The sequence below is a fragment of the Alternaria metachromatica genome (assembly GCF_023757995.1).
Source record: "Alternaria metachromatica strain BMP 0045 chromosome Unknown scaffold_54, whole genome shotgun sequence".
Classification (NCBI taxonomy): domain Eukaryota; kingdom Fungi; phylum Ascomycota; class Dothideomycetes; order Pleosporales; family Pleosporaceae; genus Alternaria; species Alternaria metachromatica.
In genome coordinates this window covers 70,522-90,022 of record NW_026055545.1, presented here as the reverse complement: position 1 = coordinate 90,022, position 19,501 = coordinate 70,522, and the positions used below count along the sequence as shown (strand labels likewise).

Genomic DNA, 19,501 nt, shown 5'->3' with positions numbered 1-19,501 from the left:
GCCGCGAAAAACAAGCCTTCCGCAGAGGCATATAGAGACGCCAGCAACACTGTAGTCCCTAGTTGTCGTCCGGCCAATTGACGAACAAGCTATCATCCAACTCTTCGAGCAGCCTCCGTCTCAGTTCCTCATCCGAAGACACCAGCTCATCACCGGGATCATCTATAGTCTCGACCGGCACTGGCTGCAGCGCTGGCTTCGGTCGCGACTTCGATATACGAACCAGATTGCCTCTCTTGCCATACTTGAACCCCTCTGGCGGCGGCGGCGTTTCGGGTCGTGGCAGCGGCTCAGGGCTCTCCACCTCTTGTGGCGGATACGTGCGGTTGATGCCGTAAAATGTAAGATGTCTTCTCCATTCCCTCTTGCCGGCAATGTATATGCCGGGTATCCGCATCTTCAGGTAGCCGTTTCCTAGGAAGGATATGCCGAGCCGAACCTCGGGGTTTCCAGCGCCTTCATAGTTTTGGCGGATGCCTTGGAGTGGTTGTAGCTCCACAGACGAGGCTTTGGGAAGGTTGAGGGGCAGGTGCCATTCGTTCCTGAGGCCGGTGAGGGAAAGCTTTGCAGTGGCTTCCATCGAAGAGAGCGCGGTGTCGCTGCTATGCTCTCCAATGATGAGTTTCCCCGTCTTCCACTGATGGAAGTTGAAATGTCCAGTGTATATCAGCGCTCGGTTGTCGACTTCGTGTAGGTCAAGATAGTTGGGAGAGTAGAGATCCCATTCACCTCGTACGTCGCCCAATTCCACTTCCTCTTCCCGATGAAGTCTTATCGCTAGATGTCTGTGCGCTCTCTCGACGCGCTTCTCGTGCTCCTCTTCCACCTTGATGGCCGCATCATAGCCATCGCCGTCAACCTCGAAATCGGCGAGCTCTGAGTCGCCGGAATCTGATTCATCGGAGACCGGTTGGCCGGTATCAGGTAGGAGAGAGGATTCTAGCGCATTCTTTATTCCTTTCTTGGCTTCAATCGGCCACTCTCTTGGAGTACCGAAATTCGCATTCTCTTGCGCGACTCGTTTGGCGGTGTTGGCATTGCGACTGACTGTTACATCATCGGTAGCCTTGCGTTTGGGAGCTGATCACGTCAATCCAGCCCGTCTCAAGGCTCTTGATGGTATACGTACCTCTCTTGGGCGGCATCACGATCTGTGAGCATCTTGACGCGTGTTGGAAGCGTGGGGTCGCGTCCAGCCGCGCGCGTGTGATCGGCGATGATTACGTCATCTCATTTCGTCCTATCCCTCTTCGGGTGGGTAATACAAAAACGCCTCTTCTCCTGCAATCTTTACTCTCATCGCAGTACAAGACACGTTCATCTAACACTAGTCACCTTTTACTTCACGTTATTTTCACTTTTCACATGGGTCGTGACTGCGATAATGAAACGATTGCATCCGTCATATCTACGCACTACCAAAAGACTCCCGTTAATGCACAAGAAATGATCGCGTGACATCCCTGTACTCCATTCCGAGAAGCTGACAAATTTGTTCCTGGCTGTAGTCTGGATAATTAATCGGAATCAGCTTCTCCAAGAAGTCGTTACACTCCTTGTCCCTAGCCCTCTGCTCCGATGTCAAAAGCGCCGTAGTAGAGACATGATAGTCATACGCTCCTTTACCAGCGACGATGTCCCACTTGTTCTGCCAGTCTTCAGGGACCTCGGGCGAGTTCGGCCCACCAAAGACAGCAGCAGTAGGAAGAAACTGGCCTTCGTATGCCGGGTTGCGCGGCTGAAGGTTTACGGTACCGCGATGAGCCTCTGCACGCAAGTAACACATGTTGCCGACGCGACTAATGATGTGATCGAGGACGTCCCATATCTCCCGTTTCTTATTTGCTGACGACAACATCGCAGATGCCATTGCGATGTCTCGGATACATTTCAGACTGACTTTGGATCCAGGAACCGAGCTAGCTTTCAAGTCTCCAAAGTCTCGCAACCAGGCTTTGATCACATGGATCATTTTGTTGGCGATGAGATCCAGCGTCATGATGTCGAAATTGAGAAGGAACTCATCCTCCTTCATGGCGTCTCGATAAGTCTCAAGCGTCTGGAGAGGACTTAATTCTTGTTTACGACGTTTGCCATGTTTTGACGTCTTCGATTTGTTCTCCAGCCGATGTCGGACTACGCGCTCCAGAAGCCAGATCGGCTCGTTTTTATTCTTGCCATTCTCGTCCGTCTTCAGCATCACCCGCTTAAGGCCGTCAAAAGCGGAAGCCTGTCTAACGAAAGCGGAGAAAATTTCTAGTTTGCGGCCGCCTAAATTCTTCTTCGTATCCATCGTCTCGAACAACTCATACATTGGCCTGCCGGCGCGCTTGTGCTTGGCAAGCACACTGGGACTGAAGCCTCGCATCAAAAGTAGCCGCTTATCGCACTCTTCGTAACCGACCGGACGGGTTCCTAGGAAGAGATGTGTCTCGGTTTGCTTGGCGATGAGATATTCCATGTCAGGCCACCGTCGCAGCAGCCCGTTCTTGAGTCCGGCATTGTAGATGTGGCAGGCGAACAGGAGTTGCTCGGAATGTCTTGCAGCCTCAACACCGAACAGGTGCACACCTTCCTTATGACGCTCTAGTGTGCATCCAGCATAGGTTGGTTGGTTCTCGAGGTAGAACGGTCCATCCACCAAGGTTCCTCCCCCGAGCCACGAATTGTGCATCTTGAACGTGTCGCTGACATGGTCAACCCTTTCAAGAGTCTCAAGAAGGCGATGCCATGAGGAGGCTAGTTGTGTGTACAAATATCGGCCCCATTCGCCGTCGTGGTTTTCTGCAAAGTCGACGTACCGTCTCAATGCGCCACTCATTCTCGCGTTACCATCCAGGAGATCCCTATGCGCACGAGGCACTTCCGCACCAAGCTCACGGTGCATGTCGACGAACATCTGGAGTGCGAATATGATCCAAGTGCTTGCTTTTTGCTCCTCATCGATTGTGTGGATCGCGCGAGCTAGGATATCATGGTCTCGTGTGAATGCGCCCACATCGGCTGACCTAGATAGGCTCAAGAAGACGCTAAGGCACCTTCTCATGTGAGTCTGCTCGGTTCTGGCAGTTTTCCTGCCAGAGTGATAATCTACCATCACTTCCTTCTTGCCGTCGTGATCGAAGAGATGGTCTCGGAAATATACGTTATAAGTATCTTTGCAGACGAAGGTTTGCGGTGACAGTTTGAAGTCATCGAGATCGTACCAGCCCATCTCGTCTTTCCGGGTGATGCCGCTGGTACCTTGTTCCTCGAAGCTCTCAAGAAACTTGATCACTTTGTGGTGGCTTTCGAATTCTGGAAAGTCTTTCAGAAAGGCCTCGTTCACCCGTCGCAAGATGTCAACTGCGACATTGGCGGTCGTCGCTGCTGTGGTGAGCGCCAGGCTACGTTCCTTGTATCCGCGCCAGGTTTTGTGGACGAATAAACGAATTGCTGTCATATCTTTGAGGAAACAGAAAAGCGCAAAGGCCTTTTCACTCTTTCGGTTGGCGGACTCCTTGATACGGTAGCTTCGGCTCTGCGTGTCTGTCGACACCGAAGGCACGTAGCCCGATGGCTCAGCATGCTCTTGAACCAGACTGAGGTGTTCGAAGAAGTTGGATGTGCGACTATTCGTAGATGCTCCTTTCTCGCGTTCTTCCTTGGTCTTGCCTGCTGTCGGCGCTTTGAGCGTGTGGTAATAGTAATCGAGGATGTCGATGAAGAACTGATGGCCTTCATCGTCAATGTCATCACCAGCTTCTCGCTCTGGTTTCGCTCGGTAGAACCCTGCGCATTCTTTGCGAGCGGTGATGACACTCCACAAGATAGCTTCGATATCGGTCGGCAAAGTGATCTTAGCCTTCGCAAGGATGTCGACCAAGGTCCTGAATGCGTTTAGAGGTACTTCGCTCACTCCGTTCTGTCGGGCTGCAGCGCGAGCTTGTCCCTTGAGACGTGCGTTCTTGATCAACAAGTGGTCAATGGACTGGATTTTGGCGGCTGATGTTGCCAGCCAAGTAGCTACAATTTGCGTACCACTTTTGTATCTGAGATGAAAGGAAGTGGTTAGCCAAGGTCCTGGCAGACGATCTAGATAGCGAACTCATACCGTTTGTAGGTATCCACTAGAAGAGATGGTAGATGATCCATGATAAGCGCCGGCGCTCAAACGCGCGTCCTTTCTGGAAATAGGAAGAGATAGTAGACGCAGGTATTGGACGAAATGACAGAGTATGGAGAAAAGAGAGCTACTGACGCGGAGTCTGTGCGCGCTTAACCTATTCGATACCCTGAAACAGATACAGTCTCAACGACTATTCCCACGAGATGTCTTCTTTTCAATTGCGGAGTCTCAGTTCGACGTTCGCAAATGGTCTATCGATAAATGACTTGAGACGAAAGAAACTTGTACGTATCGCGATTGCGCTGGCAGTGGTAGACTTTCGCCGCAGCTTTCCATCCAAAACAAGGGACAAAGACGTGTTCGCTCAGCCTGTAAGACAACGTGTACAAATAATGAAGCGTCTACTTCAAAGTTTTGAATGAGACAAACAGCATGGGACACGCTCCGGTAGTCCTCTCTGCTAGCTCGACGTATCGTCGTCGCTTTCGGGGTCTGCTCGGTCCAGCCAAATCAGAGAACGTAGATCGCACGTTAATAGAGCCTGCGACTGTGCCATCAATTACCGAAGCATTGAGAGGAAGCTAGCTACTCAGTCCAAGAAGGGGACGATACAATGTATCCCAGAAAACGATTTGGCAAGGGATGGTGGACGCATCGAGCTCGACTCGACCGATAAGTGACGATAATGACAGAAGCTGCAGCGCAAGAGCACAATGGAGGCGCGGCAATAGTTCAATGGTCGTTCGGTGGTTGAGGAGGCAAGAGATGCCTGAGGCGAACATTTGAGGTTAGCAAGGCTTCTGCGCTAAGCCAATTAGCGCGTTACCCCGCCACGGCACCCGCCTCCATCTCCACCGAATGCCTGCGCAGAGCACTGGCTTCGTACTAGATGCTTCATGACTTCTCCGCCTTACATCTTCAATCATGTTCTTTCTATTACAGGTCATGGATCTTGAAATGCGGCATCTTGTAAGCCCGAACGCCGTCTTCGGCCTGCTGATCACGCGACCACCGACCTCGAGCCAGGAGATCCATGCCGTACATTTTACCGCCACAACCTAATCGCAGTGCTGGTCAAGCCACGATGTGAATATGCGACGTTGTACGAAGACCATGTCATGTGTCCGCACACATCAACCGTAGCGCATGATGGTACGAAAGGTACGCAAAGGCATTTGCTACTCCTTCGGCCGAACGCTTGAGTACAAGTAGAAGCAACAACCACCTAATCAATGTGTACAACAACACACGATTAAATACACTTCTTTTCTGCTACGTTCTCAGATCAGCGTCAACACTTTCAAATTTATCACAGCGTATCCTATTCATCATGACTTCCCCAACCTCCCAACTCCAAGCAAACACCCTAATCCGCGCCGGCACCATCGAAACACTGCACCCCGGGATGCCACCACAGCAATCCATAGCCCTCCTCTCAGGACGCATCATTGCTCTCTCCGAGGACCCAGCAGGCTTAGACGACTTTATCGGCAGCCAGACCCAGATCATCGACGTACCAGACTCCACCGTCCTTCCCGCGTTCACAGATACGCATACGCATCTGATTCTCGCCGGTCTGACTTATTTCGACGTTCCAGTTCACGACGTCAAGAGCCTGGATGAGCTGTTCGCACGTCTGAAGAAGCGGGCTAGCGAGACGAAAGAGGGTGAATGGATTTGTACAGCGACGGATTGGCTGGAGTACAACATCAAAGAGCAGAGACTGCCTACGTTGAAGGAACTCGATGGAGTGTCTACCAAACACCCCATCATGGTGATGCGAGGCGGTCACAACGTAGTAATCAACTCAGTCATTACAAACCTACTAAACGTAACCTCATCCACCCCCTCACCACCGGGCGGCCTCATCGGAAAAGAAGCAAACGGAAGTCTATCCGGTCTCTTCCAAGACTCCGCCACCGTCCCCATCCTCAAATTAAAGCCATCCACAACCCTCGCAGAAAGAGTCGCAGGACTAGAAGCCGCAAGCCGCGCGTACGCCGCCACAGGAACAGCCTGCGTCCGCGACTGCTACGTCCCGCTCGCCGACCTAGACGCCCTCATCGCTACCCACGCAGCCGGGAAACTGCACGTGCGCGTGCATGCCCTCATACCCGCCGTGGGTATGACATCCGCAGAGCAAGTCGAGGGTTTACTTAACAAGATGGAGTCTTACCGGCATATGCAAACTGACCCCTACCTCTCCGTCTGGGGCGTGAAATTCATGGTCGACGGCGGCATGGAAGCAGGCGCCGTATCTGAACCTTTCCTCGAGATACCACCCGGCCGCGAAAAGGACGCAGACTGCAATTGCTGCGGACTACCCTCCTACCACGGTATGCTCACGTGGGAGAAGACCGCGCTCGTGGAAGCCATGACCGCAGTCGTACGTCGAGGCTGGAAGATAGGCACGCATGCGTATGGCGACCGAGCTGTGAAATTGGTACTGGATGTATACTCCGAACTCATGCACCGCTTCCCTTACCTACAACCCGGAACACTAGTCATGGAACACGGAGGCCTAGTCTCTCCAAGCGAACAGATCCGAGCCGTGAAGCTCGGCATCGCTACAACCATCCAACATCCGCTTCTCCATAACGCGGCGGGGGTCCAAGAGGTATACTGGGGGACGGACCGCGTATCTCGCACCTTCCCCGCGCGGACGTGGCTGGATGCCGGTGCGCTGATAGCGGGCGGGAGCGATTATCCCGTTGGTAGTTTTGCGGCTATGCGGTCGGTTTGGGGGATGGCGTCAAGAGAGACTGTGATTGGGGTGAGGGGGGTTGAGCATGCGATTACCGTGGGGGAAGCGGTTGCGTTGCATACGACGAAGGCGGCGGAATTGCTGAAGGAGGAGGGGGAGAGGGGACGGCTTTTACCTGGGTTTGTGGCGGATTTGGCGGTTTGGGGGGTTAATCCGCTTAAGGTGGATGACTTGGAGGTGCTCAAGGATATGATGCCTAGCCACATTTCTGTTGGGAATAGGTTTACGACGGTTTAGTTGGCGGGTTGCGTCACTGTCGAATAATCGTACAATACACCATACACGATCTTCCCGCAGTCTCATTTCTGCGGCACTCGCACCGGATTGTACACCCAGTCTTACTAGATGATCGCTGATTCGAAGAGAAGTAGTTGATGATTCTGGTATCTAAACCCATCAATCAAGAAATAGTACGACGCCCATCTAGATGCCGCTATATGAACACAAGGAAATTCGTCATGCGCCTCCTACTACCTCCCAAAGTAATCTCTCGCCCCATCCCTACTAGGACTATACGGCGTATACTGCTGCCCCCCATTCCCAGCCAACCCACTACCCACGCCCATAGGCGCAGCCCCACTAACCAACCTCCCCTGATCCCCTCCTCCGATCTCATACGGACTCTCTCTACTATCCACGCCCCTTAGATCAAGACTAGGACTAGGACTATACTCGCGCAACGCACTGGGTGTCTGATGGTAGCCAGCAGGGTACAACACGCCAGGATCGTCGCGCATAGTACGTTCCGAGTCGCGACTCGTACTCCTCCCCCGATCGCTGTTGTTCGTCGAGTTGTCGCGGCCCCAATGACTCCCCGGGGTATCAGGCCGTCCAACCGTACTACCCCCATACAAACTGCCCTCCCCGCCGTGTTCATCGCTAAACTCAGGTCTATTCTTATAATTCTCGTAATCCATATTCGATTCCGACACGAATTCAAAGGGGCCGGTTCCGCCCCCTCCGCTTGAGATGTTGGCTGAAGCGGCGGTTTTACCCGGGTGTTCTTTGGACATGCGTTTCATGGTGTAGACGTCGGAGAAGGCGGCGGTGTCGCCAATGTCGCCGTCGAGGCGGCCGCGGTAGACTTCGGCGAGGAGGTGTTTGGATTTTTCGTGTACCATGGGGACGGTGAGCTTTTGGTAGAGGGCTGGGTGGCTGGGAGGAAAAAATGTTAGTAAAGCGTCTTTTGTCTTTGCAAAGTGGAGATGAACTTACCCGAATCGCACGGCAACGCGATCCCTACGACGCGACTCCTTGTCGATTGGGGTTGGGGCTTCGGTGCCCTTGGCGCGTGTGCCTTGCGTGTAGTACTTGAGCGAGTGGTCGAAGGCGTTTTTGCAGTAGAATTTGAAGGCGATTAAGCCGAGAGGGAGAGGGGCCATGGCGGCCAGCATGGTCCATTTGTGTTCGTAACCGCGGGCTACGACTAGCAGTGCGACGATGCAGTTGGAGAAAAAGGTGCCAACGAGCATGCGGTTAAAGAGCACACGCCAGAAGGCGCCACCAGACTCGTTCTTGGTGCAGAAGACGTACCTAAAAAGACATTAGTTGGGTATATAAGGGATGTTGTCAAAACTTACATCAGAAGATACTTCTTCATCCAGCTATCGAGCGTAAAGTAAATCGCCACAATAACCAGCGTAATCGGCTGCAACGGCGCAAAACACAGCGCAACCGTCGAGTAAAACAAAAAGTAATTGTAGTAACTCGCATAGTCAAACGGCGGCGGCGCAGTCCGACTAATCAGCTCCCTAGGCGTCGGGTTCAAGAACTTGCGAGAGAAACTGCCCCACGCGAGGTTGACAGCCTGGGCCAGATCAATAGCGGCGCCCAAGTTACGTTGGACGAGCCATGTAACCCAAAAAGGCGAGACTTCGCACAGGGTACGCATGGTCGTGTCGAAAAACTTGATTTGTCGTAGGATATCCATGAATGGAACGTGTTCCTGGGTCGCGAGATTGACAATCATGACAATCATACCGAAGACGGCGCTGAAGAGCGAGAAGACGAAGAGATTGTTGAAGACGAAGAAGGCGTATAATTGTGCTGTGACATGGCGCTCTCGGGATGTCTTGGTTGTGTCTCCGGCCTTGATGGACAAGCGACGGAAGATGATGGGGAGGAAGTAATAAAAGAGCGAGGTGAGCGCCGGAGCTGCGAGACCTTGAACGACGGCCCAGAAATCGGCGTGTGCGGCTAGTTCGGTCTGGAAGGTAGGCCATACAAAACCCAGGTTGGAGAGCTTTGACAGGAAGACGGCGATCAGGGCGTTGGGGATGAAGTATAGGAGTGTGAGCAGGGTGATCCAGAAGTTATTCACGGTCCTCCTCCAGCGTCGCGTCTTGGGGTCGAGGGTGAGGTTTTTCCAGATGATGTCCTTTGGCTTGGGTGCGAGTCGGACGGTGGTGCCTTTCACGTGCTTGCTGCGGGCTGCGAAGGCGACCATGTGCGCAGAGTCGATACTCTCGTAGCTAGCGAATCCGTACGACAGAGCATCGCGCTTGTCGATTGTCTCCCGGACCTCCTTGATCTTGCTTTCTAATCGCTGAATGCGCGCTGTTAGGTAGTCGATTGCATCCACCTTTTGCGCCTTATCGGTAAACTCTGGGTCTTTCTTCGAAGGAGTACATAGCGGTCGCTCGGCGGGTAGCTTGTTCGGGTTCTTCAGGTATTTCGCCAATATCTTCTCCAGCTCAATGACCGCCTCTTCGTGTGCCTCGATAAGATCTGGGATATCCTTCACGTTGCGTCCGATGGACGCGCGGGGCACCTCCGGCGTAGTCTTCAAGCTGTCCGTAACCTCCACAATGCCCTGGTCGCTGCGAAAGCTGCGGTCGATATCCGTAACCATCAACGTCCGCGCGTGCAGACTGTTCTGGTAGTCTGGGTGCTCGAGGTACTGGCGTCTCATCCGGTGTACAGCGCGGTACATCCACCACAAGAAGCCACAAACGATGATGTCGATAAGGTATGCCAGCACGACGAAAGCCCAGAAAACCTGACCAAATAGATCTCTAGGTGTCATCAGGAAGATGATCTTGCCGCTCATATCTCCGTCGAAATTCTTCTGGAATTCTACAGACTTGATGACGTTGACGGGAACGATGATTCCACAGCCAACGATGGCGAGCACGACAAACATGTTCCTGCACATGCGCGCAAAACGCAGGAAGATGGTCGCATCCAGTCCAATCTTTTCAACATATTCGGGTTCGTTTGTCTTGAACACGGGCTTGTACCACGCGAACAGCGATTTGTCCAGAGGCGGCGGTCGGTGTTTCTCGTCGGTGTGTCGGAGACGGGGCGCGTAAACGATAGTATTAAAAGGACGTAGTAGGAGGAAAAGTACGAAAATAGCGGCGGTGATGCCGAAGGATGTGCCGATAGCGACGAGGACGGAGTCTTGGGATACCTGGGGATGTTAGAATTGTATGCGACTGATGGGGGCTGCATGTACCGAAGCGCCCAGGGCATTTTCTGTCATCAACTGCTCGAACTTCTGCTCTATGCTCAGGTCCCGCCGGAGCAGCACGTTCGGTACTGTGGATGCCATAGCGAGTGACGGGTGTAACGTGTAGCGAAGGTGTGGTAGCGATTGTGGTAGCACGTGTGATGGGTACACGTGGTATTGGGGGTCGATCTCGGGTCCGAGAGCTCAGCGCATGTCTTCCTCGTGTTCCCCTCTCCCTCACTGAGATCTAAGTAAGATCTGCTGTATCGTAAAGATCGCCGCTGGTCGTATTCGGGGTTATTCGGGTTGCTACGCTTCACAAGGAAAAATGACAAGTGGGTATACGCGCAAAGCAGAAAGAATGTACAAAGCAGAGTGTAAGGAAAGCCAAGAGTGAAGCAAGCAACGGCAGCAGTAAGCAGTAACGGCAGTGAGAGAGAGTTCAGAGCTACGAGCAGTGCCTCGCGTCCCTTGCCCGTGAGAGCGGATGGAAAAGGGCCGTCGATCCCTGTCGTGCCCTGTCAAGAGGTCGGCGCTAGAGGGAGCTGTGACGCCTCGCTAGAGCCAGACCCTAGCCGCCTTCCCCCAGGCACGCCCAGCCATTGGCTGTCCCAACGCGCCGTTTTAACGCCGGGTACGCGGCTCTGCCATGGCATCTCTGGCGGGTGGTTTTTATTTTTGGCCTGAAGGGCCTGGCCAGCTGCCAGCTGCCCTAAGATTTTCCAGAGAGATCGCCCCTTAGTGAGCTCGGAGTAGTTTGCGGAGAGCGGGAGAATGAAGCTGCGCTACTGCTATGCTTTTGCACTGCCACGCGTTCTCACAACAAGTATCATCGTGATCGGACTGTGCACAAGTCGACGAATTGGATACGGAAATGTGGCGGTGCGTTGCGCAGGCGGCTCTTCGGATTTGATGAGGCTTGTCCAGTCCACTCTCGTTTCAAATATGCATGTTTCGGACGATATGAAATGGGCCACGTTTATGCTTGGAGATGGATCGTGGGTTGCGTGGAGTTTTATTGGGTACGCCGATGATCCGTGAACTCGGTGCTGCCGAGATCCTAGCCAGCGGTGAAATGCGATGTGTGTCGGAAGTGGGGAAGATGGAAGGCACGCCGAGCCATCTTGGAGATACATCCAACAACTCTGACCATCGTGTACTCAGTGTCTTCGTTCCGCCGGCATCTCCAGGTAGACCAGCGACATCTTTTACTTCCACCTCCACCCCTCCGCCTCCCCTCCAGCTCCCCGCCGCCTCCCCCACCCACCCGGAGGGAGAAAGAACACCGAGCCATCTTGGGGACATTCATGATGTCGGAACTCATAGTTGAGTCGCATAGAAGAGATTGGATTAACATTGAAGAGACTGATTAAGTAAGAACGCGGAAGTTGCATCGAACTCGATCAGACAAGCATATACCAAGGTACATCTAAGAGCTGTAAGTTGTTCAGCGTATTTCCTCAGTCTGCAAATCCCAGTTAAATAGGACCGTCTTCGCTATGTCATGAGTTGTTTCCGGGAGATGAATTTCGCAGGTGTCGATTTGAGAAGACTTTCAACTGTCGTGAGGCCCTGTGGTAACAAACCAGGCACCTACTGCCGCAATCAACGGCTTTGCACAAGTTACCCGATTCGGACTGCACGCGAAAACCAACCAGAGCACACAACACCACCAACAAAGCTGACACCGAAGTAGACAGTTGGTTCAGAAACCACACGTTACATCTTGACCTTTGAGTTAATCCTGCCGTAATCTTTCAACGGATATCTTGTAGTCGTCTTTCTCTTGTGAGGAGATGGAAGGTGGGTATAGATTTTCCATCACGGAACCCTTCGAATCAGCCAAAAATTCATCAAACAACCACCCTCACACAACCATACCCCAAAATTGAACAAATCAATGAATTTTGCTTTTGCCCCATCTAATCTACCCTACTAGCACCATCCATCCCATTCATTCATTCATCCATCCATCCATCCCAATAATAAAACTCGTCTCCATCCTCTGAAAGATGCATGCTGAGCTCGATGGAGGCGTACAAGCGATGCAAGAGCATGAGGATCTGTGTGCCCAGGATTATTATCATCAACAGCTCTATTCCGACAAACAACTCCTAGTTGCTACCCGCAGCCTTCACAAGCTCACTAACCTTCCTCGCCAAGTCATCAGCCTCCGCCCTCGTCTCAGCTTCAGCATACACACGAACGGCGTCTTCCGTACCAGACGCCCTCGCAAACGAACGACCTTGGCGCACTTTCTGCACTTCCTTGTCGATTTGCGACTGGAGACCCTCAGGGCTGGTGAGTTTGCGCTCGGCATCTGTGGTCTTGAAGATGGTGCGGTCGTTAACAAGCACTTTGAGAAGGCGGTTAGGCAGGTCGCTGTATGTAGAGAGCCACTCTTGGCAGCCCCAGTGCTTGTGTGCGAGGACGACTTCGACGAGGAGGAAGTCGGAGAGGGCGTCGCCGACGGACTGGTTGATGAGGTTGATGCAGGCGCGCAGGACGTCGAGGGCTTCCTTCTCGCCGGGGTTGCGGGGCTCGTGCTTCTCGATGGTGTCGAGAGTGTCGTGGGAGAAGATGACGGTGCCGTGGCCGTTGGCTTCGAAGTAGACGCCAATGTCGAGCTTTTCGGCTGCGTGGTGCAGGTACTTTACGCCGGTGGGTGTGCAGTCGACCTTGAGCTTGAGGTTGTCTTCGACGTACTTTGTGGCGGCGCCGTTGGCGTAGGCGGTTTGCACAACTCCGATCTTGAGCTTGTCTGCCAGTCCACTTTGACGGACGGTGTCGCCGAGGAAGGAAGCTACGAGAGTCGCGATGCGGTCACCGTCGAGTAGTCGGAACACGTTTTTCTCGTCTTTGAAGTAGTATACTACACGATCAGCGTCACCGTCGAGAGAGCAGCATCGGTCGCCGGGTCCAGCCTTGGATGAAGGAGGCGCTCGCTGATTGGTCTTGACATAGTCTGCACCGCACTGTGCGTGAATTAGCAAACTTCCATCACCTGTAGATATGTTTGCTTACGTCGACGTTCAGGCTCTCGGGCTTGATAACGTTGTCGTTGATGACGGAGATCTCAAGACCGCCTTCTTCCTTGGTGGGGAGGTACTTGATGAGCTCGTTCAGCTTCGGTCCACCAACACCATTGGCACCGTCGACTGTCAGGCTACCAGAAGGCTTCTTTCCACGCAGCGCAGTCTTGAACGCCGCACCAAACTTCTCATAGTAGCCCTTCTCGGTAGGTGTGCCGTAAGCATCCTTAGTACCTTCGGTGTTCAAGCACCTAACCATGTAGTGTAGTTGTGGCGTGGTAAGAAAGCCGTAGTCCTTGACTTCAGCACCGGCGCTGTTCAAACCATCAACGAGGCATCCGAGAAGCCTTGAACCCGAAGCTCTTGTGTCGCGAGCTACGACGACGCGTGCCGGTATGCTGAGGTCGATCTTATTCTGGGCGGCGATTTCGCGGTAGTATTTCGAGACGTCTTCGGGGGTGGTCTTGTTCGCCATCTCGGTGCTGATGACCTCCCACTCCTCTTGCAGCATGTTGCCCTAGAAAGTTGTTAGCCCAATCTTGCCTCATATTGGGAAATTAAATGTACCATTGGTTCCACGAGCTTCACGCCATTGTCCTGAGGAGGGTTGTGCGAAGCGGTGATCATGACACCAATCCATTTGCCCTTGAGCGCCCGCGACCGCAGCGCCGCAATGAGACCAACGCGAGTGAGGACGGAATCTAGGACATCACTGCTATGGTAAGCGTAGTTCGGGGTTTTGTGCGTGACGAGGGTTGGTGTTCGGGGTAGTGGTGGAAGAGTCGCCAGCTGCGGCGCGCGGAGGTGCTCGATAGCTGGCACCGTAGCCATCCATCGTATGAATGCAGGGGATGGCTTACGCTTTTGTTCGGAACTGAAATCTCTATTAGCATGCGAATGCTTCAATCTCTCGATCCATCCTCTCCTGAACTTACACCAGCAGTTCCGTACGTGTACTTGAGGCCCTCGGGCGCAGGGTGCTTTTGCGCAGCGTCGGCGATGGGGTCGGTCATGATGTGTGAGGTGTGTCTAAGTGAGAGATGCGAGAAATAAGATGTAATGATATGAAGAAACCGGGTAAGTGTGAAATAGTGGTTCAATTGAAGCGAAGAGGAAAAAGACGTGGAATGTTCGATGTTGTAGCAAGCTCAGCTATGAGGCTCCAACGACCCCGCCGGCCGACACGAGGCTAGCAGGGATGCTGGATGCAGGGATGACGATGCAGGAGCGGTGACGCTGCGTGCCTGGCTAGCCGCTTTCCAACGTTTGCCAGATTATCAGCCTTCCCACCATGAGATAGATACCTATCATCAAGAGCATGAGGCTGCTTCATCTTGGAAGCTAACATACTTCCACCACCACCCCTCCTCCGCCCCTCCGCCTCCCCTCCGCCTCCCCCGCCCACCCGACGATGCAGGACCGACGATGATGATGCGTGCCTGGCTAACCACGTTTCTACCAGCTTTATCCTATTAATAGAGTTGAAAATACCGTCATTCGCCATCGCTTCGACCAGATTTTGAGGCTGTTCGAACTCAATCATCCTGTGCTTTGTTGGCTGTAACGTCATTGAGGTGGTCTGGCCAGACGCTCCCTATGAGGTGGTGAGATGTCGCAATTGCGGGGTTGTGCGAGAATGGTACGAGGCGGCGAGCTTGACCGCTCCTCTTACAACGTTGCCACAACGTGCTGTGTTCCGGTGTACTGGGTGGGGATCGTCCGACACTACCCGTCAACGTCGAACGACGTCGAACGACGTCGAACGACGTCGAACTTAGTTTGCAGTTTTGCATGAGCACGGTGAAGCCACGATGTTTTGACATCAGCGTATAGTGGAGTGTCACATAATATCTAAGGAATTGCTTCGTAGTCAAATATATTTGTACGGCTGTAATGAGCTCAGTATGTTAGCTTTGATCTAGGAGGGCATGAAAGACATCCCAAGTTGGACAAGAGTATGTCGTAAGATTTCCCCGGGACAAATAATGCATTGTGTTCAAATTAGAGCATGTCAGGGTATCGTAAAGATCAAGTTCATCATAGAGAACACCAACACATCACTTTTTGCAAGCACATCAAAACCGCGTCATGGCACTCTCTCAGCGACTAGATTACCTCCACTTGGCATCCATCAACCACAAGAGGAAGACACTAGACTAGACCGACAACTCGTCTCTCATCTACAAAGGAACAAGTATGAAGGAGAGAGCTTCATCAACAGAGATACTCAGCACACCCCTGCTTGGCCAAAAGAAAAAGAATGAGACAAGAGAACAGGAGGATAAGACTTCAACTTCTCCATTTCCCATCTTCTATCAGAAGCCCTGCGGTCCGAGGCCTGGGAATCGGCCACCAAACCCACCCGCCAGAACGCTATGACCCGGAACCGGGCTACCAATCTCGCCCAAGCTAGAAGGAGGAGCCTGTATCGCACCATCGCTAAACTTGATATGCGACAACCTGCCACTGGCATCTTCTTTGTACTCCAAGCTGCCGCCACCATTCGTATGCGTAACATCAAGAATATCGCACGCCTCCTTGATCTCATCCACGCTGACAGCAGGATCCATGGCACCGCGCGAAGCCTCGACTTGGCGATGTACTTCCGAGGCGTCTACGTAGCCGTCTGCGTCGGAGGCGCGGGGAGCGAGGGTCTTGCATGCGGCGCAGATGGTACGGCGGAGCCAGACGATGCGCTGCTCGTTTGCGTTGCGCTCGAGGGTTCGCGTGGTGTTGATGGAAAAGGGGCTGTTGAAGATGTTGGAGGTGGGCGAGTTGCCCCAGTTGGCACCGGAGTGGAAGCCCTGTAGGGGTGGTGTGCCCCAGATGCTGCCGCCGCCTGGTGCTCCGAACGAGCCGTATTGCGACCCGGGTATGTCTGCGAAGCCGAATGATGGCGCTCTCACGGAGCCGTGTTGTTGCATGCTTGGACGTCGATCGGGTAGTTCGGGGATGTCGTCATCGTCGTCCAGCAGCGCTTTACTGCCCAGGTGATTTGCCAGTTCGTCTACATCGGACCCCTGCTGTCCATTTTCATCACCCGCCTTCACGCTTGAAGGGCGCTTGATAGGCGTTGGCCGTTGAATGGGCTGTGCTTGAGGACCAGTGATGGGGCTATCGTTTGAGAGTCGTTCAAAAGACCCCGAGCCCTGTCGCGAGTGCGTCGGCATGCCCATCGGGAAGGCGGATGGCATTGGCGCAGTGAAGCCTGGAGGTGCTGGGAAGCCTGGCGGTCCTTCCATAGGGAAACCACGGCCGATTGGAAGTGCACCTGGTGTGTGCATTCCGGGAGGCGGGAATCCACGGAAGCTCTGGGGCGCTGGTTGAGGGAAGAAGGGTATGTTTGGACGTGGTCCCATCATTCCAGGCATCATTGATCCATGACCAGGGAAGCCGTTCAGCCCTGGAGGCATGTTCATACCCAGTCCTGGCGGCCCTTGCATACCCGGCGGTGGTCCCATAGGAGGCATGGGAGACGATGGTTGCCCATGTGGGGTCCCCAGACCTTGCTGTTGAATTGGCGGTTTCGTCAAAATCGACCTTGGTATCGACTGGTTTGGCAGCTGGGAGGTTGGGGATGTCGACTTGCTTGTTCCGAGAGTAGCATGGGGAGTCTTTGGCGATGAGCCGTGGGAGGTCTGGTGCGATGTTTGGCGCGGTCGGTTCGGGGTCGGAGCCTTCGGTACAGCTGGCGTGACCTGCGGCGATGGCATTCCCGTAGACGAATTTTGCTTTAGCAATTGAGGAGGCAGCGCAACAGCTACTGGCTGTGAGGCCTTTTTCGCACCAGCAATAGCGTTGTGGGCAGCTGCAGCGGCGGCTTGATCCTCCTTGCGTGTTTGGCCCTTGGTCTTCGAGTCCCGTTCCTTGCGGTCCTTGTCCTCCCGTGCCTTCTTCTCTTTCGCTTCTCTCTCCCTCGCTTCCCGCTCTTCGCGTTCCTTCCGTTTTGCCTCGTCTTTGGCCTTCTTCTCAAGGGCTTTCTGTTCGCGTGCCTTTCTCTCCGCCTCCTGTTGTCGCTCGCGCTCTTCCTGCTGTCGTTTCAGACGCTCGGCCTCCTTGCGCTGCTTCTCCTCCTCTTGGGCTTTGCGTTCGGCCTCTTTCTTCTTGCGCTGCTCTTCTCGCTTCTTCCGCTGTTCCTCCAGTCGCTTCTCCTCCGCAGCCTTGGCCTCGGCTTCCTTGGCTGCTCGTTCGGCTTCCTTGCGAGCCTCCTGTTCCGCCTTCAGCTGCCGCTGTTTGTCCTTCTTCTCCTTGCGCTTCTGGGCTTCTTTTGCTTTCTTTGCCTCTTTCGCATCTTTCCGCACATCCTCCTCTGCCAGTTCTTCGAGTAACTTTTGCTGTCGTTCCGCGGCCACCTTTTCTCGATACGCCTGGAGCACTCTCTGCTCAAACATTCGCGCTGCGAAGATCTGGAACATTCGCCGGCCTTCCTCCATCCGTTGCTCCTCGGTCATGGCGCCCTGGGCGGGGTTAGTTGCAGATAGATAGTCCAGCCTAAGATACGCACTTCCTCATCCTCTTCGTCCTCCTCGTAGTCGTCGTCATCGTACTCTTCCTCGTCTTCGCCCTCTTCGTCGTAGTCGTCTTCGTCGGGTGGAGGCGCGCTGTGGCTGTGGCCGCTGTAGGATCGGTGCTGGGCGCCGGGGTGAGCCTGGACTTGAGCATCTTCTTCCCGTTGCATCCTACGCTCAGCGAGCTGCTCCATCATCTCGATGAACTTCTTCCCATCGTTCTTGAGCAAATCGTCAGCAACCGTAAGTATGCCACCTAAAAGGATGAATCAGCATGCTCCCAGCACGGGTAGGGGGCGGGCATACCTTTGACCTGCAGACTGCTGCCAAACTGGAGGAAGTCTGAGGGCTCGGGCGGCGGCAGACTGCGCTCGCCTGAGCTGTAGCCGCCCTCTGACGAGATCTCGCTGTCGTACTCGGAGTCTTCCTCCTCTTCCTCGCCCGAGTCGTACTCTTCTTCGTCGTCGTCGTAGGGGCCGGGCGGGGGGTGGGGGTTCAGCATGGGGCGCGGGTGGTGAGGAGCACTGGACGCATAACCATAATTAGCCTCGGGAATGAAACTACCGACGTCTTGCTGGTGGTGCGCGTACTGCTCGAGTTCTTCGTAATATGCATCATATAGAACCTCCAGCTCCTCCTCGATGGCGGTGCGCTTCCGCCCGCAGACGGTGCAGCTGCACGAGTGCTTCTGCTGCTCCTTCATCTTGCGCAGAACCGCCTCCTTTTCGATCTTGACGAGCGACTTGCGCTCGTCCTCGCCGAGGGACAGCCAGAACTCGCGGATGCGGTCCCGCTCGTCCTGCATGGTCGTGTTCCATATGCGGTCGCCGCGGGCGCCGGAGCGCGCGACCGAGTGGGCGGGCGACATTTGGTGGGCGGGTGCGGGGCTGAGGCGTGATGCGACGTGCTGGGTGTAGGCCAGCGGAGGGGGTGCGGAGGGCGCCTTCTTCTTCCGCCGCGTCTTCTTGCCCGCGGCGCTGCGCATTGGGGTGTGGCCGTAGCCCTGCGGATAGTCGCCGTTTGTGCCGTACGCGTGTTCGTACTCCTCGTCCGAGTAGTACTCCCCCTCGTCGTATGCCGCCTCGTCCAGCTCCGGGTCGGCATACTGCTGCTGGCCGGGCGGCCCTCGGGCAGGCGACACGCCATTCCGCGCGGGCGCAGGCGCAGGCGGCTCCTGTGCGGCTCTCTTGGCGGCCTCCTTCTCGCGTCGCTTCTGCTTCTTGCGGTTGACGGCGGTCGGGGTGGTATCGTGGGCGTGCGTCGCCGTGCCGTTGGGTGGCAGTTGAGCCGGGGCGGGCCCGCGTGTTCCCTGGGCCATGGGGGGAGTGTGTGTATGTCGCGGTGTCCTGCTGCACGGCTGTTAGAGCGCGGGTCTGGGGAGTCGAGTGGGTGACAGCTCGGGCGATGGCGCGGGAGGGCTAGCGTACGGCCACCGGGGAGCAAAAGTGCGAGGTGGAGGTGGAGGAGAGGAATTGGAGGGGCGTCACGCACACCAGGGCAGATGGGGGGCTTCGTGCTGTGTCGCGGCAGACTGGCGTTCAGGCTTTGGGGTATGACGGTCGTGTGCTCGGGCTCGGGCTGCTAGCACATGCCGCGCTGTCGTAGCCTCTTGTTGATGGTCGTCGGCCCATTGTGGTA

General features: G+C 54.6%; 5 protein-coding genes across 5 annotated transcripts; 1 reads left to right on the top strand and 4 right to left on the bottom strand.

Annotated features, from left to right (window-relative positions):
- Positions 1–58: 58 nt before the first annotated feature.
- Positions 59–4,134, bottom strand: J4E83_010889 (uncharacterized protein; the record flags this gene model as incomplete). Its single annotated transcript, XM_049337767.1, has 4 exons — positions 59–1,080; positions 1,130–1,161; positions 1,470–4,031; positions 4,094–4,134. The coding sequence occupies 4 exons, from the start codon at positions 4,132–4,134 to the stop codon at positions 59–61; spliced, it is 3,657 nt and encodes a 1,218-aa protein (XP_049183122.1).
- A 1,304-nt stretch (positions 4,135–5,438) lies between these two features.
- Positions 5,439–7,109, top strand: J4E83_010888 (uncharacterized protein; the record flags this gene model as incomplete). Its single annotated transcript, XM_049337766.1, has 1 exon — positions 5,439–7,109. The coding sequence occupies one exon, from the start codon at positions 5,439–5,441 to the stop codon at positions 7,107–7,109; it is 1,671 nt and encodes a 556-aa protein (XP_049183121.1).
- Positions 7,110–7,342: 233 nt separating this feature from the next.
- J4E83_010887 (uncharacterized protein) lies at positions 7,343–10,425 on the bottom strand (the record flags this gene model as incomplete). Its single annotated transcript, XM_049337765.1, has 4 exons — positions 7,343–8,027; positions 8,088–8,405; positions 8,453–10,284; positions 10,330–10,425. The coding sequence occupies 4 exons, from the start codon at positions 10,423–10,425 to the stop codon at positions 7,343–7,345; spliced, it is 2,931 nt and encodes a 976-aa protein (XP_049183120.1).
- A 2,012-nt stretch (positions 10,426–12,437) lies between these two features.
- J4E83_010886 (uncharacterized protein) lies at positions 12,438–14,368 on the bottom strand (the record flags this gene model as incomplete). The annotated part of the gene is made up of 5 exons (XM_049337764.1): positions 12,438–13,298; positions 13,348–13,872; positions 13,923–14,067; positions 14,216–14,229; positions 14,291–14,368. 5 exons carry the CDS (start codon positions 14,366–14,368, stop codon positions 12,438–12,440), a joined length of 1,623 nt encoding a protein of 540 aa, XP_049183119.1.
- A 1,302-nt stretch (positions 14,369–15,670) lies between these two features.
- On the bottom strand, positions 15,671–19,181 carry J4E83_010885 (uncharacterized protein; the record flags this gene model as incomplete). Its single annotated transcript, XM_049337763.1, has 3 exons — positions 15,671–17,812; positions 17,860–18,119; positions 18,170–19,181. The coding sequence occupies 3 exons, from the start codon at positions 19,179–19,181 to the stop codon at positions 15,671–15,673; spliced, it is 3,414 nt and encodes a 1,137-aa protein (XP_049183118.1).
- Positions 19,182–19,501: the final 320 nt, after the last annotated feature.